The following is a 19,225-nucleotide window of genomic DNA, read 5'->3' on the forward strand; positions in this document are numbered from 1 at the left end:
TAGCTACCTGGGAGTTGAAAAAGAGGGGGGATTTAATAATTCATTCCCCCCAGAGATTCTGGGCAGGCCAGTTAATTTTCACTATGTGAATGACTCTATACACTGTTTTTATATTTCCTTACTTTCCAATCCTATTTTGGAAAATTTGGAAGATAAAAATTTACCATAATCAATTCTTGATTTTAATATATTGCTAGTTGGGATTTATCAGAAAGTATCTTATATTTCTAATTTTTTCCTTTATATGTCTCCAAAATTTAGGAAATGAGTACTAATCATTCCTCTTCTGACTTTAAGATGTGTGGAAAGTATTATTACAAATTGGAAAATCTTCCATGTTATGATTCCTTCATCACACATTACAGTCTTTGATATAGGCTCAGGACTTCCAAGTGCCTGTCTCTGGGTCTGTGGTAAGGAAAAGACTAGTTAGGAATTTTTTTTGATAGGGGCCACCCATTTCTACGTGCTACTTCTTAATCCCTCCGAAATTTGTGTCTTTGCCATATGTGGGCAATTCTTTGTGACACTCCTTAAATTTGTCTTCCCATCCCACCACTCTGCCTACAAACATTTCCATCTTTGAGGGAGAGTTCCTAGGGTTGATCAACTTCCATGGTGCTCCTCCAGAAGTCCAAACTGTTTCTTCTCTTCCAGGTTCCATTTCTGTGGTTTCTGCTTCCTATTCGTTATCTGTCTCTCTCCCATTTTAAGATACTGACGTCATCTAGGATACACATCATCTTCACTCTGGGAGCTTATTGACATTTAGGATTTTAATGATTACCTCCTTTTAGCACTGGTCCAAGCATTCGACCTTATTTCAATTGCTGCCTGTGTAATGTGTCCACTGGTGATATTGCCAGCCTCTCACTGACCTTTTTTAGCCTCTCTTCCAGGCACTTCCTCCTGTCCAACTCCCTAAATACTGAATCAGTGTTTCATAGGACTCTATCCTGGGTCTTCATATTTTGCTGTATTCTCTGGAGGCAGTACTGTCCAACAGAACTTTTTGAAATGATGGAAATGTTCTATGTCAACACTATCCAATATGGTAGTCAACTCCCACATAGTTATTGTGTGCTTGAAATCTGGCCAGTCTGATAAGAACCTAAAACTTACAATTAAATTTAAATACCTACATTTGGCCAGTGGCTACTGTGTTGGATAATGCAGCTCCAGGAGATTTCATTCATTTCTTCCCACAGCTTAAAATACCTTTTGCTCATTTGATGACTCCCAAATGCAAAGCTCTAGATATCACTAACCCAGAGCTCAAACCCATATATAGAACCACCACCTGGAATTTCTACTTGTATATCTCACACATATCTGAAATGTTAATCCAAAACAGACTTCTCGATTTCTCCCTCCCCAAACCTATTCCCATTCCAGTCTTATTTATTCCAGTAAATGGTCTGCTATCTAACTCAGCTGCTCAAACCAGAAACCAATCCCTAATTCCTGTTACTCCTATATCCAATCCTTTAACAGGTCACTGATTTTTTTTCCAAACTGTATCTTAAATATATTTTCTCTCCATTTCTACAACCACCACCCACTCCAAGCCACTCTCATCTCCAACCTGGACTGCTAGCAGTCTCCAATATGACCTCTCCTTTCACTTTTGTCCCTTGACAAGCCATTTTCTACACAGCAGCCAGGGACCATCTCAAAATGTGAATCAAACATGTCATTCCTCCACTGAATGTCCTCTAATAGCTTTTCACTTGGGATGGAATTGAATGATCTGAGCCACCTATGTCTACAAACCTAACTTGTGCCCCTCATACCCTTGATCATTATGCTATACCTAAAACCTTTTGGTGTCTTGAACATGCCAAACCCTTCACACATCAGAGTCTGCAGAGATGTTCCTCTGCCTGCTGTTCTTCCCCCATTCTTCATATATGTGCCTTTTTCTCATTCTGAGAGGTTTAATGTTACCTCTTAGGAGAGGTAGGCCTTCCCTGACTATTCATATGGAGGGTTCCTCTCTATCATTCTCTCTCTCTGTACCATTCATTTCCTTTATAACACTTAGCAATCTTTAATAAATTACTTGATTTTTTTTTTGTTTGGTCTCTCTCATTAATGTTCCAGAAAGGCAGGAAACCAATCTGACTTACCATTGTTTATGCAGCATGAAGCATAGTGCTTTACATGCAAGCAGGTACTCAGTGATTATTTGCATAATAAACTTCCCCCAAATGCCTGTCCACATCACTCATTTCCATTTCCTGGTTCTGTTTGGTACAAAAGTTTTCCTACTTAGTAGAGGCACCCTAACTAGACTATGCTAGGCCAAGTTCTTACTACGTCAGCAATCAGGGGCTCTAGAATTAATGTTTGTAATTTTCAGGAACCAGAAGTTTAGTCCAAGCCAGCCTCTGGCTTCTCTTCCTTGCTCCTTAGTCAACAATTATATTACCTGGCTAGGAGCTTCTAAAGCAGAATGCCTAATTAGCAGAGAGGCAAACTGCAATCTGAAAATGGCTCTAAAGGTGAAGTCTGGAATGTACGTTTCATCTGTTTTGGCCAGTGCTCTTCTCTGAAAAGGGCCTTTGTTTCTCTAACCCTTGACGGTGGTCAATAGCATTCTCTAATAATACAGCTTACTCTGGGATGTGGGCTATCATGGTGATGAGAAGGGACAGGCTGGAAGGGGATTTGGGATAGTAGAGCAATCAGAGAGGTTATAGCTATACAAATTTTTATGGAAACAAAAATCTCCCACTTGGTTTACACTTTCCTAGACCCAGATTCCTATCTTATAACACAAGGGCAGTCAGGTCTCCCACAACTGCATAACCCAGACTACTCTGTTACTTTGCTTAAGTCATCTTGGCGATCTCAAAGTAGACCACAACTTCTGAGGAAGAGAAAGTTCTGGAGTTGGCAATGTAACTGCACTATCATCTACATCAAATGGTTTTCAGTGAGGTAGACTTTTGAAAGCAGTATTAATAAGCACTTGTATATAGAAAGAATATGCCCAGGAAGACACACAGCCAGTAACAGTGATGGTCTCTAAGGAGGTAGACTGGGAGACAGGAGTGACAAGATTTACTTTTCAATGAACACCTTTTTGAACTATTTCAACTTTTTTTTTTATCATAAGCATGTTATATCTAGTAAAAAATAAGTTAAAGTTTCAGAATTTGAAAAACATAAAAGAAATAGTGTTGGTCTTCAAAGAGCCATTTAGCTGGACTAACACACATGAGACATTAGAAAAATATAAGACAGGGGTGCCTGGGTGGCTCAGTCGGTTAAGCGGCCGAATTCGGCTCAGGTCATGATCTCGTGGTCTGTGAGTTCGAGCCCCGCGTCGGGCTCTGTGCTGACAGCTCAGAGCCTGAAGCCTGTTTCAGATTCTGTGTCTCCCTCACTCTGACCTTCCCCTGTTCATGCTCTGTCTCTCTCTGTCTCAAAAATAAATAAACGTTAACAAAAAATTAAAAAAAAAGAAAAATATAAGACAGCACATAGTTAAATACCAATTTGGACAGTACTGACTACAAGTAGAAGAGGAACAGGCGTCTGTTCAGTTAAAGGAGCTGGGTCTTAGATGAGGAAGGGAAATTTGTAGCCCAGGGAAACTTGAGCAAATAGAAATGAACAGAAGCAGAAATGTGTACAAATAAAGAACAGAAAACTCTGGAGTCAGATAGGCCTGATTCCAATCTCTATTCTGTAACATATTAGCTGAGTAACCTTGAATGAGTTTTACAACTTCTTTCAACCTCAGACTTCTCATTAGTAAAATGAGGATAAGTACCTACCTTAACAGGATTAAGGAAAACAAAAGAATGTATGTAAAGTGGTTAGCAAGTGCCTGACAGAGCAGATGCTCAACTAAAAGCTGCCTAGCATGAACATGGTTGAACAGTGGGACCATCTTGCTAGAGTACAGGGTATCTGTTCAGAAGGGGCAAGATAATACTGACTATTAGAGTTATAACAAACCGTGGACAGGCATCTCGTTTTGTCTCTGGGGCTCCTGTAGCATAAGAATTATAAACAAGCATCACCCTTATGCCTTCTCTAATGTTCAAGAAGGTGAGAGGTGTGATAATTACAGGGTTTCTCTCTAGCATGGCGCCTCTGGTGCTTAATCAAAACAGAATTCTGACTGAAGGCCTTCCCACAATCATTACATTTATAGGGCCTTTCCCCAGTATGGATTCTCTGATGTCGGATAAGGTGTGCCTTGCAAATGAAGCTTTTCCCACAGTCAGTACATTCATGGGGCTTCTCTCCCGTGTGGACCCTCTGGTGCTGAGCAAGATCTGAGTTCCACATGAAACCTTTTCCACAGTCCTTACATTCATACGGCTTCTCCCCAGTGTGGATTCTCTGATGTCGAAGCAGGGCTGGGTTCCGAGTAAAGCTTTTCCCACATTCCTTACATGTATATGGTTTTTCTCCAGTATGGATTCGCTGATGTTGTATAAGGCTTGTGTTCTGACTAAAGCCCTTCCCACATTCCTTACATTCAAAGGGCTTCTCTCCAGTATGTATTCTCTGGTGCCGAATCAGGTTTGACTTCCAAACAAAGGCTTTAGCACATTCTTGACACACATAGGGTTTCACCCCAGTGTGAATTCTCTGATGTGCAAGGCAATGTGATCTAAAACTGAAAGTCTTCCCACATTCCTTACAACCATAGATCTTCTCTCCATTATGAACTCTCTGATGTTGGTCAAAGTCTTCAGTTTGATCAAAACACTTGCCACATTCTTCACATATACAGAATACCTGCTCACTGAGAATCTTCTCATGTATAACAAGGTGAGTATTAACATCAGTATTCTCTGAACCATCTTCTCCTGAGATCATCTCATCTTTGACAATCACTTCTATAACATCACTTGCAGTGTTCTCCACACTTTTCCCATTGGAGTAGTTGCGCCACCTCCCTAACCTGCTTTTTCCCTCCTCACAGGTTTTCCCAAACCAGAATTCCTGGGAACCACACCACCGGGGTCCACTTGACAGCACCATGTGGTCTTTTGCCTCCTCAAAACCTTCCTCCTTCAGAATAAAATCTTCTTTCTCACTCTTCAACACACCCTCTGAAAGAAGAAATCAAAGCTGCAAATGTCATCATTACCCATAATGGGGCAAATAGCATCACCAAGTGGTACTCATACGTCCATTGCACTTCAAGTGTTACCTCTATGTCCCAGGGGCCCTGTCCTAGCTGAAAATGGCACCCCAGGGCGAACACACTGAAAGCGACCAAAGTTTATGCTACAGAAAGGCAGAAACTAGACAGAGTCCCTGAGGGCTATGATTCCCAGGCACCAGACCAAGCACAGAGGGAGCTCTCCAGGAATAGTTTAATTGAATCTAAGAGAGACAAGTAAGAATTTCTTCTAGGTAGTCTAGTTTATAACATGAGAAACAACATGTTCGGAAATAAAGAATCCTTTGTGGTATACCTGAGGAACCTGAACTTGTCACACACAGTGGGGAGCAATGAGGAGAATCTTTCTCATACTTGTCAACACTAAAAGGAAATGTGGTCTTTTCATTCAATCCAGTCACCAGGTCCACCATGAAAAGGGAATCCCCGGGGCGCCTGGGTGGCACAGTCGGTTAAGTGTCCGACTTCAGCCAGCTCACGATCTCGCGGTCCGGGAGTTTGAGCCCCGCGTCAGGCTCTGGGCTGATGGCTCAGAGCCTGGAGCCTGTTTCCGATTCTGTATCTCCCTCTCTCTCTGCCCCTCCCCCGTTCATGCTCTGTCTCTCTCTGTCCCAAAAATAAATAAACGTTGGAAAAAAAATTAAAAAAAAAAAAAAAAAAAAAAGAAAAGGGAATCCCCAAACTACTTTATACACAACTGGGCAAAGACTGCCTCCTCCTTGTTCCCATAGTGTTTTATCCACACTTCTGTTTCAGTATCACACCTTAAAAACTAACAGAATGAATAAAACACAGCATTTTCTTTTAAAATACTGGTTGGCCATAGCGGCCAGTAGGCCATCTGTTCAGTTACAGCCTACGTTCCAACACACCCGAATTTAATTATAATTGATGATGACCAAATGAAAGCTGGAAGCTTAAAGTTTAACTTTCCTCTTATGGTTGACTTGGGGATTTTTAGAGGGTTATTTATTTATTTATTTATTTTAGTATATGAAATTTATTGTCAAATTAGTTTCCATGCACCACCCAGTGCTCATCCCAAAAGATGAGAAGGTCTTTTATTTAGAACGTACGTGGTAAAATGGAATTTTAACATTTTACAAAGGAAAGACGGAGGAAAACATGTGCCTGGGAGAAAAGTGTTCATTCCCCTCACTTACCAGTACAGATTAGGCTTGGACCCTCTCCTTGCAGTTTCAGGTTCAACGGCTCTTCCACCTGTTCAAGATGGGAGATCGCAGCAGGCTTCAGAAATGGATATCCTGCCCGGGTCAAGATATAAATAAGGCTAGCTCAGTGAGAGGAGTGGGGCCCATGAAGAAAGGAGCAGAGATGGAAGTGGTAAGGGAGAATGAAGGTGGGTGGAGAGATCGGTACACAGATGACCTGAAACTGGAGGAGGTTAACAATATAAAGGACAGAAAACAGACCTTCAGGGAAGATGCGATTCCATCAGTTCCCTAAAACATGAAAACGCATCACTCATTTTTAAGTGTCAAGAAAAAATAGGGGACTAAGTTTTCTTCTTCACCTCCCCTAGGAGGTGAACTCCAGTTCACATGGAATAGAATTAGGAAAGGATTGAACTGCAAAGAACTATTCCTGAGGCTATGTTGGGAAACCACAGCCTCTAAGCTTACCTTCCTTCCCGTCTGTCCATCTATTGCCTTCTCTTTCTACAAAGGATCAATGATGGATCTCTCCATGTCATCCATTAGAAATGGCCTCACAGCCTTCACTCAGCCATTTCCAGAAGTCACTTCTTATTCTAATGACAGACACCTCAATTGCAAAGGTCCACTCTAATAAACTCTTCTTCAGGCTTAGCTAAGATTGGTCTCTTCATAACTCCCATCCAATGCCTTCTAAGAAACAGATCAATTTTTCATCCTCCAAATGACACTCTTTTATATTGCTGAAGCCAAGGACTGTGTGTCCCCTGAGTATTCTTTTCTTTAAGACAAAAATGGACTTTGAATAGGGACATGTCCTCAAAGGAAGTTTGCTGCAGGTCAGGGAGTTAGGGTTTTACTCAAGGAATGACTTAGCTGTTGGTTTTCTGCCTAAAGCAAAGACGAGAAATTCCTTTGGGTGGTGGGAGAGTAAGCACTGAGATCCTGAGAGAGTGCAGAGGACAGTGTAGTTGTCTCTCTACATCCATTCTACCAGCACCACCAACCCCTACCCCCACCCTGCCCATTATGGAGAGCCCTGCCTTTTGGGGGAGAGCGATCCCAACTCCAGTTCCTAGTGTACCCCTTACTGGTCTAAGACAAGCAGGTTAGCCCGCCCTACTCACTACACGAGAGATGGTTTCAGAAATCGGCAGTCTAGGCCAAGACAATCAGTGCATGCTATTTCCCTGGCCATAGTGATTGGTTTAGAGCTGGCATAAGACTTAAGATGGTACATCCCAAAGGCCTGAGGAAGGCCTGCCCTATTTCTCTCCCTAGGTACCAAGCAGCAGAGCCTTGGTTACAACTACCAATCACCTTACAGCCACGAGAGGAGCCAGGCTGTAGGCAAAGCCAGCATATAAGGAGACAAGAAAGAGCAGAGACTGAAACTGATCAAGCTGTAGCTGCACTCTATCTATGAACTTCCTACTTACATGAAATAGCAAATTCCTTTTTTGTTCAAGCCAGTTTGAACTGGGCTGTTACTTATAATCAAGGATATCCTAAGACTCTGGAAAGACAGCCAGACACAGCAAGGAACTGTGAGAACGAGGAAGTTGAGGGCACAGCTCAAGTTCCACTGTGCCCACAGAAGAGCTCCTGTGGGAAGAAGATGGAATGGTGCGAGGGAGGCCATAAGGGGCATAGCTGTCACTAGCAAATTAGGAACAGGAAAGCCCTATGTTCATAAAGGAATGCCAGGGCTCTGCCCACCAGAAATCCCTGAATTGGAAGTATATGGCTCAGAATTATTGAGACTTCTTGATTTCTAATGATAAAGATGACCATGATAGCCCAAAGGGCAGTCAGAATCTTCTTCTGGAAGATGATAAGCAGGCTGAGAAAGTAGAAAGGCCACCTCAGAGTGTAAACAGAAAAGTCAGGGAGTACAGATAAATGGTGGCCATGATAAGAACAGTGGAAATGAGGAAGAGGCAAAAGAGGTAAATGAAAAGGAGCCAAGGTGAACAGACTCAAGAAGAGGGAAAACCATGGGGACACAGGAAAAAAGGGGGGGAGGAGAGGAATCCCACTGGTGTCTATAGCACTAGGTTAAGAGAACACATACCTACTACACTGTAAAGATCAAGACAAGGGAACTGGTCAGATGACTGGCACATGTACCCTCACTCACCTGTGGAGACGCCCCTTGGGCACTCTCCATCCACAGCTCCCTGAGGAGCCTTGCACCAGGGCGCTTCCCCTCGCTCCAGCTGGGAAATCAGAGCCGGTTTGGGAAATGGAAATGCTGGTTGAGGGGGAGGAAATGGGACAGGCAGGTGAGTGGGGTGACATAGAGCAATCCCAAGGCTCCTCCCAGGCTTTGTCTTCAGGGGCAGGAAGGGAAAGAAGGGAATTAACCAGGGAAAGCGAGAAAAGAAAGTCCAGGGGAAGGGCCAGGAGACCCAGGGCAGCAGGGCCAGGAGGCTGACAAAGGTCAGGAATTAGACCGAGAGTTGCTCAACAACAGTTTGAGTGAGCGAACGGATGATTCCACTCGTTGAGACATTGAGCTTTTTTGTTCTCTCCCTCTCTTAGAGCTCTCAAGTTCAGACATCTGCATCAGGATGCTTGGTGTTGGGCTGGGTCTCCCAAACTAAGCGGGTGGGAAACTGAGGGTTTGGTGGGACACCAGGAATCTGCTCTCTTCCTACTGTACCCATTAGCACAGGAGTTGAGAGTTAGCTCCCACCCTGGGGCAAGAAAGGCTGATGTGAGGCCCAAATTTACACCAGGACTTCCCACTTCTTAGCAACCGCTGAGGCTGGCTCATTAAGAATCCAAGAGGCTGAAGTTGCCACTCAGGTGAGGCTTATCAAAGACTCCAGAGCTTCTGAGGAAGGAGGAGCCGGGGAACTCTGGAGGGCAGAAGCAGAGTCCAAAAGGAAAGACCCTTACCCAGGGAAGCCACAACCCCATAATTCTCCAGCATCACGTCCCTGTACAGGACCCTCTGAGCAGGGGCCAGGCCGATCCATTCGTTCTCAGAGAAGTAGACGGCCACATCCTCGAAGGTCACTGACTCCTGAAACAACATGTGTTTAAATGCCCTCGGACAATTCCAGACCCAGGCCTACAGTAGGGTAGATGAGGCACCAAGTGGTACTGGAGGGGATGCCCACTGAGTTTCTGCATTCTGAATGTCTAAGGGAACTCTCAGCGGATCTGCGTCTCCTACTTACAAAGATATGAGGGATCAGTCATCAATTTCTCACATCCCTTCATCTTAACTTCACCACATCACCTTTTTCATGAGTCTGTGCAAGTTTCCCCTTTCCATCCTGTGCCCAGAACGACTATGTGTGCCCTAGGTGCCATCCTTTCTCCACAATGTACCCTCCTCCAGAGGTCACCAACCCTTCATAACAAGTACAATCACCATTTGCCCATTTGAGCCCGTGCCAAGAACTTTACATATATTACTTTGTACGCCTCACAGCCTATGAGGAGGGTATCAGATTCACTTTATAGAAGAGGAAACCGAGGCTCAGAGTTACAGAACTGAGACAGAAGTCAGGCCTGTCTGACTCTCTGGCTCTTACTTACTGTACCACACTGCCTTCTATCCTCACTCCTGCCACCCCTGCTGCCCCTGTGTGAGATTCTTTCTCTTCTCTTCCCTCCTGTCACTGCCACTAGTCAAAGAGGCAGCTAAGGGCACCTGAGAACAGCTCTGGAGGCTGGACTTCAAAAGGCAGATCCAAACTGACTTTGCTCCCTGCACTCTGCCCCTCCAACACACTCTCTAAAACACCCCACCCTACTCTTTCTTCCCCACTTCCCAGTCTTAATGTCCCCTTTTCCTGCATCTCTGGGAGGCCCAACCTTCTGCACCTTCTCTCTCACTTTCCTCCATAAGAAACACAAACAGTGCTAATGGAGAGCCATCAAGACTTACTTATAATTCCCAGCCACTGCCGCATTTAGGATCTCAATCTCCATACTATGGAGGGGCTGACTCTGTTCCATTTCACATCAGTCCTTGCCCTACAAAGTCCCCACAGAGACTTACCCGACACTCCAGGGCTCAGACTGGCGGGCCGGATCACCCTCACCTACCTCAAAATGTCCAAATCCTCTGCACGCAGACCATTCCATTCACTATTCAGAGACCCAGTTTACCTGCCAAAGATCATCTCCTGCACCACCACCCTCATCCCCTATCCTGTCACCATCCTGTTACGAATCCAAACCCTTTCCTTGCCCAAACTGCACCTGCAATCTGTGCCATTGCACCTGCAGCCCCCCCTCCCCCCTGCCTGGAGATCCAGTTCCTCCCTCCAGCGCCAGCAACCTCATATTCATCTCAAGACCCACCTCAAACATAACCAGCTCTCTTAAAACCAGTGATATGGAAATTCTGGACATTCGTCGCTGCGCACAGCACTCTGTGAACACCTCCTCCCCAGCACTTGGCTCATGCCTATGCAGCCGCACGTGTGTTTCCCCGGCTGGCGCAAGTCTGGGGGATGTCGAATTCATTCTGCTCCCTGCCTGTTCCTCCGGACCCTCCACTCTGGGCTGTACCCCGATTTCCCGGCCGCCGCACTGCCCCCTCCGCCCCTTCTCTGGACCTAGAGCACCGGGCAGGGCCGAGCCAGCTTCGTAGCGCCGGCCCCGCACTCACCGGGCGCGCCCGGGCCGGCGCGCGCAGTCCCGGTAGCAGCTCGAGTGCAGGGCCGAAGGGGGCGCCGCCCGCCAGGGCCGCGGCCGCCATGGCCAGGGCCGCCCTCCCGGGAAGCGAGCGCGCGCCAGGCCTTACTGGGGGCTGCCCGGGGTCGGAAAGGGACGCTCCGGACCGGGGCGGGCCTGATATAGCGGCCCAGGAGTCGGGCGCGCAAGCCCCAGGCTCCACGCCCCGGCCAGTCCCACGCTCAGCTCCCCACGCTCCGCACCGGAGAGGTGGAGGCTGCTGCACTCTTGCCACTCTGGCTTCTCTAGGACGGTGGAGGGCGCCACGTCTCTGTGGTCCTCCCTTCTGGCCCCGCAAAGAAACAGGGAGGGCAGAGCGAGTCCAGCTCTCCCACAGACACCGACTGCCTCAGGGCGCTGCTGTGGCAATGCGGGGAAGCGGGCGTGGGGGGGAGGCTTTCTCTGGGAATCCTTTCCCAGCCCTCTTCTTCCCACTGACCACTCTTCTTCGGTATTGCACTGCACCCTTGTAGGACGGATGCTAATATGAAGCAGCAAATACTTCACATAGCCGCATCCCTTTACTGGGTTCTACATTCCCAGAGAGCAACTAACGTCCTTGATCAACTTTGTGCCTCGAATATTCACCCAATGTCTAGCAACCCTTATGGCCCAGCTTCTTTAAGTGCCAAGGAATATCTGTCGAATAAAGGAATGAATAAATGTTGAAACAATTTTTCAGTTGAAGAAAGTAAGGCCCAAAGAGAGGAGATGGCTTATCTAACATCACATAGCATGTCGGGAAAGTTAAACCTTTAAATGAAATTGTGGAAATAAAAGACCACCAACATGAGAACAAGCAAAGGCTGTTTATTCAGAGCTTGCTCTAAGCAAGGGAGTCAACCACCATCACTTGCATTTGGTAGGCTTTAAGTCAGGCAGAGAAGTGAGAAAGCTTTATAGTTGGGGTGGGGGGGGGGTGGTGGAGGGGCAGGGAAGAGACTTCAGGTATGCTCTGATTGGAGATTGTTGGCCTGGGGGGCTAACCAGAAGCAAAGCATCTTATGTGATTGGTTGGGAGAGGATATTAATCAAATTCTGGCCGTGTGGGGCTGACTGCTACAGGGTTTATTTTGGCTTCCCGAACTATTTGCCACAGATACTAGTTTGACTTCCCAGACTGGTAACTACAGATAATGGGTTGGCTTCCTGGACTGGTTGTTACAGACTGCGGGTCAGAGTTATATTTTTCTATATGGTCTGTCCATTTTCCATTTGTACATGTAGTCTCTTGGGATGAACAAATTAGGAAGATGTCTGCTTCACAGAAATTCCAGCCTAGAGGCTCATATTCCTTTTAGGTCTCCAGGTACTGAAAGCTTACAGATACCATACTTGTGAAAAATCACAGAACAAAGGAGACCTCAGATGAGCTCCAAGGTATGTTTATTTGTTTCTAAGAGGATCCAGAAGAAGCTCACAAATGGACACTAGTGAATAGTCCACGAGCACTGAGAAGGAAGCAGTGAGCCTTACCCTAGGACAGATCACTAGGAAAGATGAGCACACAACAAATGCTCCCATGATTTTCTTTGGAAAAAATGGAGAAAACTGTACTGAGTGCGAAACAGTTATGGGAGTTTTGGCTCAGAACAAGGAGCCCTCAGATACCTGATTATTAAGTCATGGTCTTAAGGAAGACCATAAGGAAGGTCTCTTATGGCTCTGACCAGTGTTTTGATTCAAAACTAAAGAGGAGAGGGATAGTCTATCATATTTACCCATATATTTTTACTGTTTCTATTGTTCTTCCTGTTAAACACACAGCAGCAGGCAAGGTCAAGGCCATGTCCTAAGTGACTCAGCCAGTAGATACAATACGCCACTTTTAGATTCATACAATGTATTACTTACACAAACAGCAAAAGGAAGAAAGAGTACCCAAGCATGCCAGTCTCCAGCTCCTTGTCCCATACACCAAACACAATGACACCAAAACAAAAGGGGGCTCGATGACTGCAACACCTGTGGTGAGGAGCCAATTTTAGACTGTAGCTAAGCAGTTACAGTATGCAGTTACATCCAGAAAGCCTCATGCCTCTTCAGAATCTTAGAAGCAATGAGAAATTGTCTCATGACAGCCTCCCATAAGAGATAGGGAAGGGAGTGGGAGATGGGCTTGAAGGCCAATAAAGCTCCTCTCATCCTCTCATGTTCTAGAAGGATCACAAGGTGATCTGCCATGGCTCAGAGTAGCTGTAGTTCAAGGCTTTGCCTGCATGGACTATACAGATATGTGAAAACTTGCCAGGGCACGACGGTGGAGCCATTCCCCTACAACTAGACCTCTCAACTTTTACACATAAAGATTCTCAGGAACATGAGCCACCATGTGAGTCATCAGATGCTCTAATTAGTTGTAATGCTAAAGGCCTGGATCAAATACATTCCATTTGTCTTAGGCAACATTAGACGAAAGTGACCGTGATAGTGATACACAGTAGAACCAGGCCCACTAGAGAATGGACCATAGTCAGGCTCCTCATGCAGAGCCAAGCCAGCTAAATGTGTCATTATTCTAAGTGAGGCAAGTGGCACATACCCCACCTAAATTGGCCAGCAAACAATCCAGGTAGTACAATCTCCATTACCACTCGTGCTAGAGAATTTAGAACAATCAGTAGTCTGTGAAAAATGTACAAAAAGTCCAACAATAACAGGATAAGGCTAAAGGGAGGCATTTCAATGTCCAGAAAGTTCATCTTATTCTGTTGTTTCTTGCTGAGAGTATTTCTTTCTGGAGTCAGTGGCTGTTGGGAGATTCTGAGAGTCTTTAAATTAGGATTGTTTGTTGGTCAGTAGTCAAATTGAGGGTGGTGATGGTGGAAGCTTGGGTTAAGTTGGTAAGATATCCTACAGACAAAAGCTAAGAGATTCATGGTCCCTCCCTCTGCCCCTGATTTCCCAGGGTCTAATTCTTACCAACCAGGGTTGTCTCTCTCCTTACACAGCCATATGACCATTACGACTAGTCTCTGCAACAATCACTGCACCTTTCCCCCAATTCTCTCCACATCTAACCCACACCATATGCTTAGACTCATCCCTAGTTAGCTCAGAAGTTCCTTTCTTTTATAATTTAGAACATTCTAGAATATCTCCCACCCCCTGACATGTGGGCCATGCCAAAACACCTTGGTAGTTTTCACCTTATAATTCATGATCATTATGATCATTATCTATAATTGTCCAAATCCAGCAAGCATGGGTGGGGTGAGGGGATACACTAAGTTCCAGTCTCCAAGTCCCCAGCTCTTTTTTCCTACTTTCAAATTCTAGTAGTCCAGTTTTCCAGGGATTGGCATAGGAGGGAAAAAATAGAGTTATATGGGCTATTATGTGGTTTGGGTTTCCTGCAGCCAGTTAGGACTTTCTTCCACTCTTGAACCTCATAATTAGACATTATGCTTGAATGGGAGGTACTCTTTTAGGTAATTATCACATTTGGAACCCTAACAGACTATCTTAATTTGTACACCACTAAAAGCTTAGGCTTGATTGTCCAACTATCTTTTTCAGTTTTTCAGAGTTCACTCTCTCTTTTAACAGCACCTGCTTCTTGGGGATGATAAAGGTCATGAAAGGTCCAGCTAATGTCCCAGGTAGTTGTCCACTGTTGTACTTTTATCTATAAAAGTACCACTATTATCTTATTGGGAGTGTTTGGGGAAGCTAAATATGGAACATAGGTCATCTAAGAATCTTTGAATGGTATTGTCCACATATGCCTTGTGGAAAATGGTAGTGCCATATCCTGAAAGGATGTCTACTGTAGTCTATGCCCAGCAGTATTCTTCATATGAAGGTAGGGAATCCATTCAGTCTATTTGCCAGGACTTGCCAGGTCCAGTACCCCGACTTATGTGCTTCAGAGTTTCGTTTCCTATTCAACTGTGTGGCTGGCAGTCCAGCCATATTTGTCAAGCTTCTTCTTCTTTTTTTTTTTTTTCCTCCGAGAGAGAAGGAGAGAGAGAGAATGAGAATGGAGGATAGGGACAGAGGGTGAAAGAGAGAGAATATTAAGCAGGCTCCTGATTCCTGCTTTTACGGTTTCTTATCTGTTTGTAGAACTTCCTTTAGCCATCACTTTAGGGTCGGTGTGCCAGTGACAATTCTCTTAATTTTCCTTCATTTGAGAATATGCTGATTTTACCTTCCATTCTAAAGGATATTTTTACTGGCATAGAATTCTGAACTAACAGTTCTTTTCTTTCATCAGTTACCTGATAAACTTTGCGCCACTTGCAAATGATTTTCACGGTTTCTGGTAAGAAATCCAAGGTCATCTGAGTTGTTTCTCTATATGTGATATGCTGTTTCTCTCTAGCTACTTTCAAAACATTTTCCTTGTCTTTAGATTTTTGAAATTTGATTACATTGTGTCTGGACTTGAATTTCTTTGGGTGTATCCTGTTAGGGGTTTGTACAGCTAATTTTGATGAAATCCAATTTACCTATTTTTTCTTTTGTTGCCTGTGCTTCTGATGTCATATACATGAAACTGTTGCCAAATCCAATGTCATAGAGATTTTCTTCAATGTTTTCTTCTAAGAGTTTTATGGTTTTAGATCTTGTTTAGGTCTTTGATACACTTTAATTTTTGTATGTGGTGTAATTTCATTCTTTTGCATGTAATATCCAGTTTTCCCAGCACCACTTGTTGAAATGGTGTCCTTTCCCCCTTTGTCTTGGCATCCTTTTGGAAAATCAATTAACCATATACGTGAGGGTTTATTTATGGACTCTCTATTCTATTCTATTGGTCTATATGTCTGTTCTTATACTAGTACCACAGTGGGTTTTTTTTTTACTATAGTTTTGTAGTTTTTCAAAGTCAGGCGAAGTGGATCCTCCAATTTGGTTCTTTTTCAAGATTATTTTGGCTCTTTGGAGCCCCTTGCAATACCACGTGAATTTGAGGATCAGCTTTTCCATTTCTGCAAAAAAAAAAAAAAAATGCTATTGGAATCTACAGATCACGTTGTGTTGAATCTATAGATCACTCTGTGTAGTACTGACTTCTTAACAATGTTATGCCTTCCTCTCCATGAACATGGAATGTCTTTCCATCTTAATTTACAGAAGTGTAATTTCTTTCAGCAATGTTTTGTATTTTCAGTATACAAGTCTTTCACCAACTTGGCTAGATTTTTTTCCCTCAGTATTTAATTCTTTTATATGGTATTGTAAATGGAACTGTGTTCTTAATTTCCTTTTTGAATTGTTCACTGCTGGTTCATAGAAACACAGCTGATTTTTGTGTTGATCTTGCACCCTGTAACTTTGCTGAATTTATTAATGCTAGTAGTTCTCTTGTAAATTCTTTGGAATTTTCTATAAATAGGTCATGTCATCTGTAAATAGATATAGTTTTTGCTCTCCTTTTCCAATTTGGTTCTTTTTATATTTTTCTTATCTAATAGCTCTGGCTAGAACTTCCACTACACTGTTGAATAGCAGCAGTGAAAGTGGGTCTCCTTGTCTTGTGCCTTCTGATTTTAAAGGGAAATTCTTCAGTCTTTCACCATTGAGTACGATAATAGCTACGGGTTTTTCATAAATAATCTTTATCATATTGAGGAACTTTTCCTCTATTTTTAGTCTTCTAAAATATTTTATCATAAAAGGATGTTCAATTTTGTCAATGAATTTTCTGCATTAATTGAGATGATCATGTAGGGTTTTTTTCTTTCATTCTATTAATATGTTGTATTATATCGATGTTGTGTTCAACCACCCTTTTATTTCTGATATAGACCCCACTTGCTTATGGTGAATCATCCTTTTAATATGCTATTGTATTTGATCCGCTAATATTTTGTTTTGAGGATTTTTGCATCTATGTTCATAAGGGATACTGGCCTGAAATTTTCTTTCATGTGATGTTCTTATCTGACTTTGGAATCATGGTACTACTGGCTTCCCAGAGTAAGTTATAAGGTGTTCTCTCTTAAATTTTTTGTAAAGGTTTGAGGATTGGTGTTAATTCTTCTTTAAGTGTTTGGTAGAGGGGCGCCTGGCTGGCTCAGCTGGAGGAGCAACTTGATCTTGGGGTTGTGGATTTGAGCCCCACACAGAGATTACCAAAAAAAAAGTTTAAAAAACAATAAATGTTTGATAGTGTTTGCCAATGAAGCCATCTGGTTTAGGGCTTGTTTTTGTTGGGATGCTTTTAATTAGTGATTTAATCTCTTTACTTGTTACAGGTCTGTTGAGATTTTCTATTTCTTCTTGAGTCAGTTTAGGTTATTTGTATTTCAAGGAATTTGTCCATTTCTTCTAGGTTATCTAATTTGTTGATGTACAATTATTGATAGTGTTGACATAAAATTATTAAAATGCCCTTTTATAATCCTTTCTATCTCTGTAAGGTCAGTAGCTATGTCTCCACTTCCATTTCTGATTTTCATTATGTGTATCTTCTCTCCTTTTCTTAGTGAATCTAGCTAAAGTTTTTTCAATTTTGTTGAACTTTTCAAATAACCACTTTTGGTTTCACTGATTTTCTCTATTCTCTATTTATCTCTGCTCTAATCTTTATGCTTTCTTTCTGCTAGCTTTGGGTTTAGCCTGTTCTTCTTTTCTAATTCCTTACTGTGTAAACTTAGGTAATTGACTTGAGATACTCTTTTTTAACGTAAGCATTCATAACTATAATTTTACCTCTGAACACTGCTTTCATTATATACCATGGTTTTTGGTATGTTGGTTTTAATTTTCATTCATCACAAGGTATTTTGTAATTTCTCTTATGATTTATTCTTTCAAGAAGAAAGCTTTAGGAAGTTTGCATGTGGATTCTTTCAGACTTCTTGTGTATCTTTTCCCCTTATGATCTGGCTATATATCCTTAGTACACCACTGTAATAAATCTTGGAGTACAACCATATGCCAAGTCCCATTAGTTCTTCTAGGGACTCTCTGAATGTTAGGGTGGTCTTGGAGCTTCCCCATAGGTCGATGAGGATTAGATTGCTTAATACATGTAAAGCATCTAGCATCTTGATTCATGGTAAATTCCCAAAATAAGAATAGTGATGGTTATAGTCACAATGGGGATGACCAGTACAGAGACATGAACAGGATAGGTGCTCAAGGTCAATCAATCCAATTCCCATCCTATCCCTCCATCTTCTCCCACTATATTCCCTCATCTAAGTCTCTTAGCAAATGCACAGCCCAATATCTTTATAATGGCATCTCACTGCTGGCAAGTACCTCAAGTTTAGCTTCCTGTTTTACACAGCATAATAGTAAGGCCTAGAGAGGTAAACTGAAATATCCTGGGTCATGTCATGAGTTGGTGACAAAGTTGTAACAAGAACCCAAGTTTGCCCTTTAAGTCCCTCATTGACTTCACTGACACTTGGTATATGTGATACAGACTAGGAGTAAAATAATCAACCTGGGGCCAGGCTGTCAAGAACCCATCTGCTGTGGAGGTATTTCCTTCTCTTCCTAGAAAAATAAGAAACCTTGAAAGCTAGGAATTAAGAGAAGCCATAAACAAGTTCAGCCCAAAATCAAATGAGACTACTATTTGATCTAAAGGCAGAGTGAAACAATTTCCCCCCTGCATCTCCATTTCTACAGTACTGTTGTTGACTTCTTCGGGTGAGGTAGTGGGCAGGAAGCAGGAGGCACCGAGGGAGCAGTGAATACCATCAAGCATTGGAACAAAGGGCAAACAAGAGGCAGAGAATAGCCAGTACAGCTGCACTAAATAAAGAACACCCCAAAGAGAATCCCAATATACAAACCACAGCAGATGAACGGAACCCTCCAATGGGTGCACGATTGCTCAAAATTCTGGGCCATATATGGAACGAAAAGACATGAGACCAGACTGGACCAGAGACCCTCTCGAGCGCTGTCTAGAGGTCTCAAACCACAGCCCACCACTCCTGCCCACCACGGAATGGGCAAACGAAGTGTGCAAGAAGGGAGCACAAAAAAATGTTGAAGGACAGCCGAAACAATGCTCCTGCCAGGTCTCCGGGGTGAGAAGTCTCAGGAATACGGACCCATGTGGCGGCTACGCTCAGCGAGCTCGTCGGTGGCAGTGAAGGAGGCAGCCCTTGTCCGCACGCCTTCCCCCAGCCCCACGCCCTTACTGACCAACTCCGCAGACGAACTGACAGCCACACAGCACCTCTACGTGAAGCCCAGCCGACGGACGGACAGAGAGCGCCTCCGCGCG

General features: G+C 43.6%; 1 protein-coding gene across 5 annotated transcripts; it reads right to left on the minus strand.

The window, feature by feature from the left end:
- Nucleotides 1–3,675: 3,675 nt before the first annotated feature.
- ZNF662 (zinc finger protein 662) lies at nt 3,676–19,196 on the minus strand. Of its 5 annotated transcripts, none has more exons than XM_045037778.1 (5): nt 19,178–19,196; nt 9,232–9,358; nt 8,468–8,581; nt 6,316–6,417; nt 3,676–5,078 (listed from the first exon to the last, which is right to left on the minus strand). In XM_045037778.1, the coding sequence occupies exons 2-5, from the start codon at nt 9,263–9,265 to the stop codon at nt 4,048–4,050; spliced, it is 1,281 nt and encodes a 426-aa protein (XP_044893713.1). In that variant the 5' UTR covers nt 9,266–9,358; nt 19,178–19,196; the 3' UTR covers nt 3,676–4,047. The 5 variants fall into 5 exon arrangements, with proteins under 5 accessions (XP_044893713.1, XP_044893712.1, XP_006936554.3 ...); XM_045037777.1 differs by lacking the exon at nt 19,178–19,196 and adding an exon at nt 19,144–19,162; XM_006936492.5 differs by lacking the exon at nt 19,178–19,196 and adding an exon at nt 10,961–11,903.
- Between the last annotated feature and the right edge of the window lie 29 nt (nt 19,197–19,225).

The sequence above is a fragment of the Felis catus genome, chromosome C2, assembly GCF_018350175.1.
Source record: "Felis catus isolate Fca126 chromosome C2, F.catus_Fca126_mat1.0, whole genome shotgun sequence".
In the NCBI taxonomy this organism is placed as follows: Eukaryota; Metazoa; Chordata; class Mammalia; order Carnivora; family Felidae; genus Felis; species Felis catus.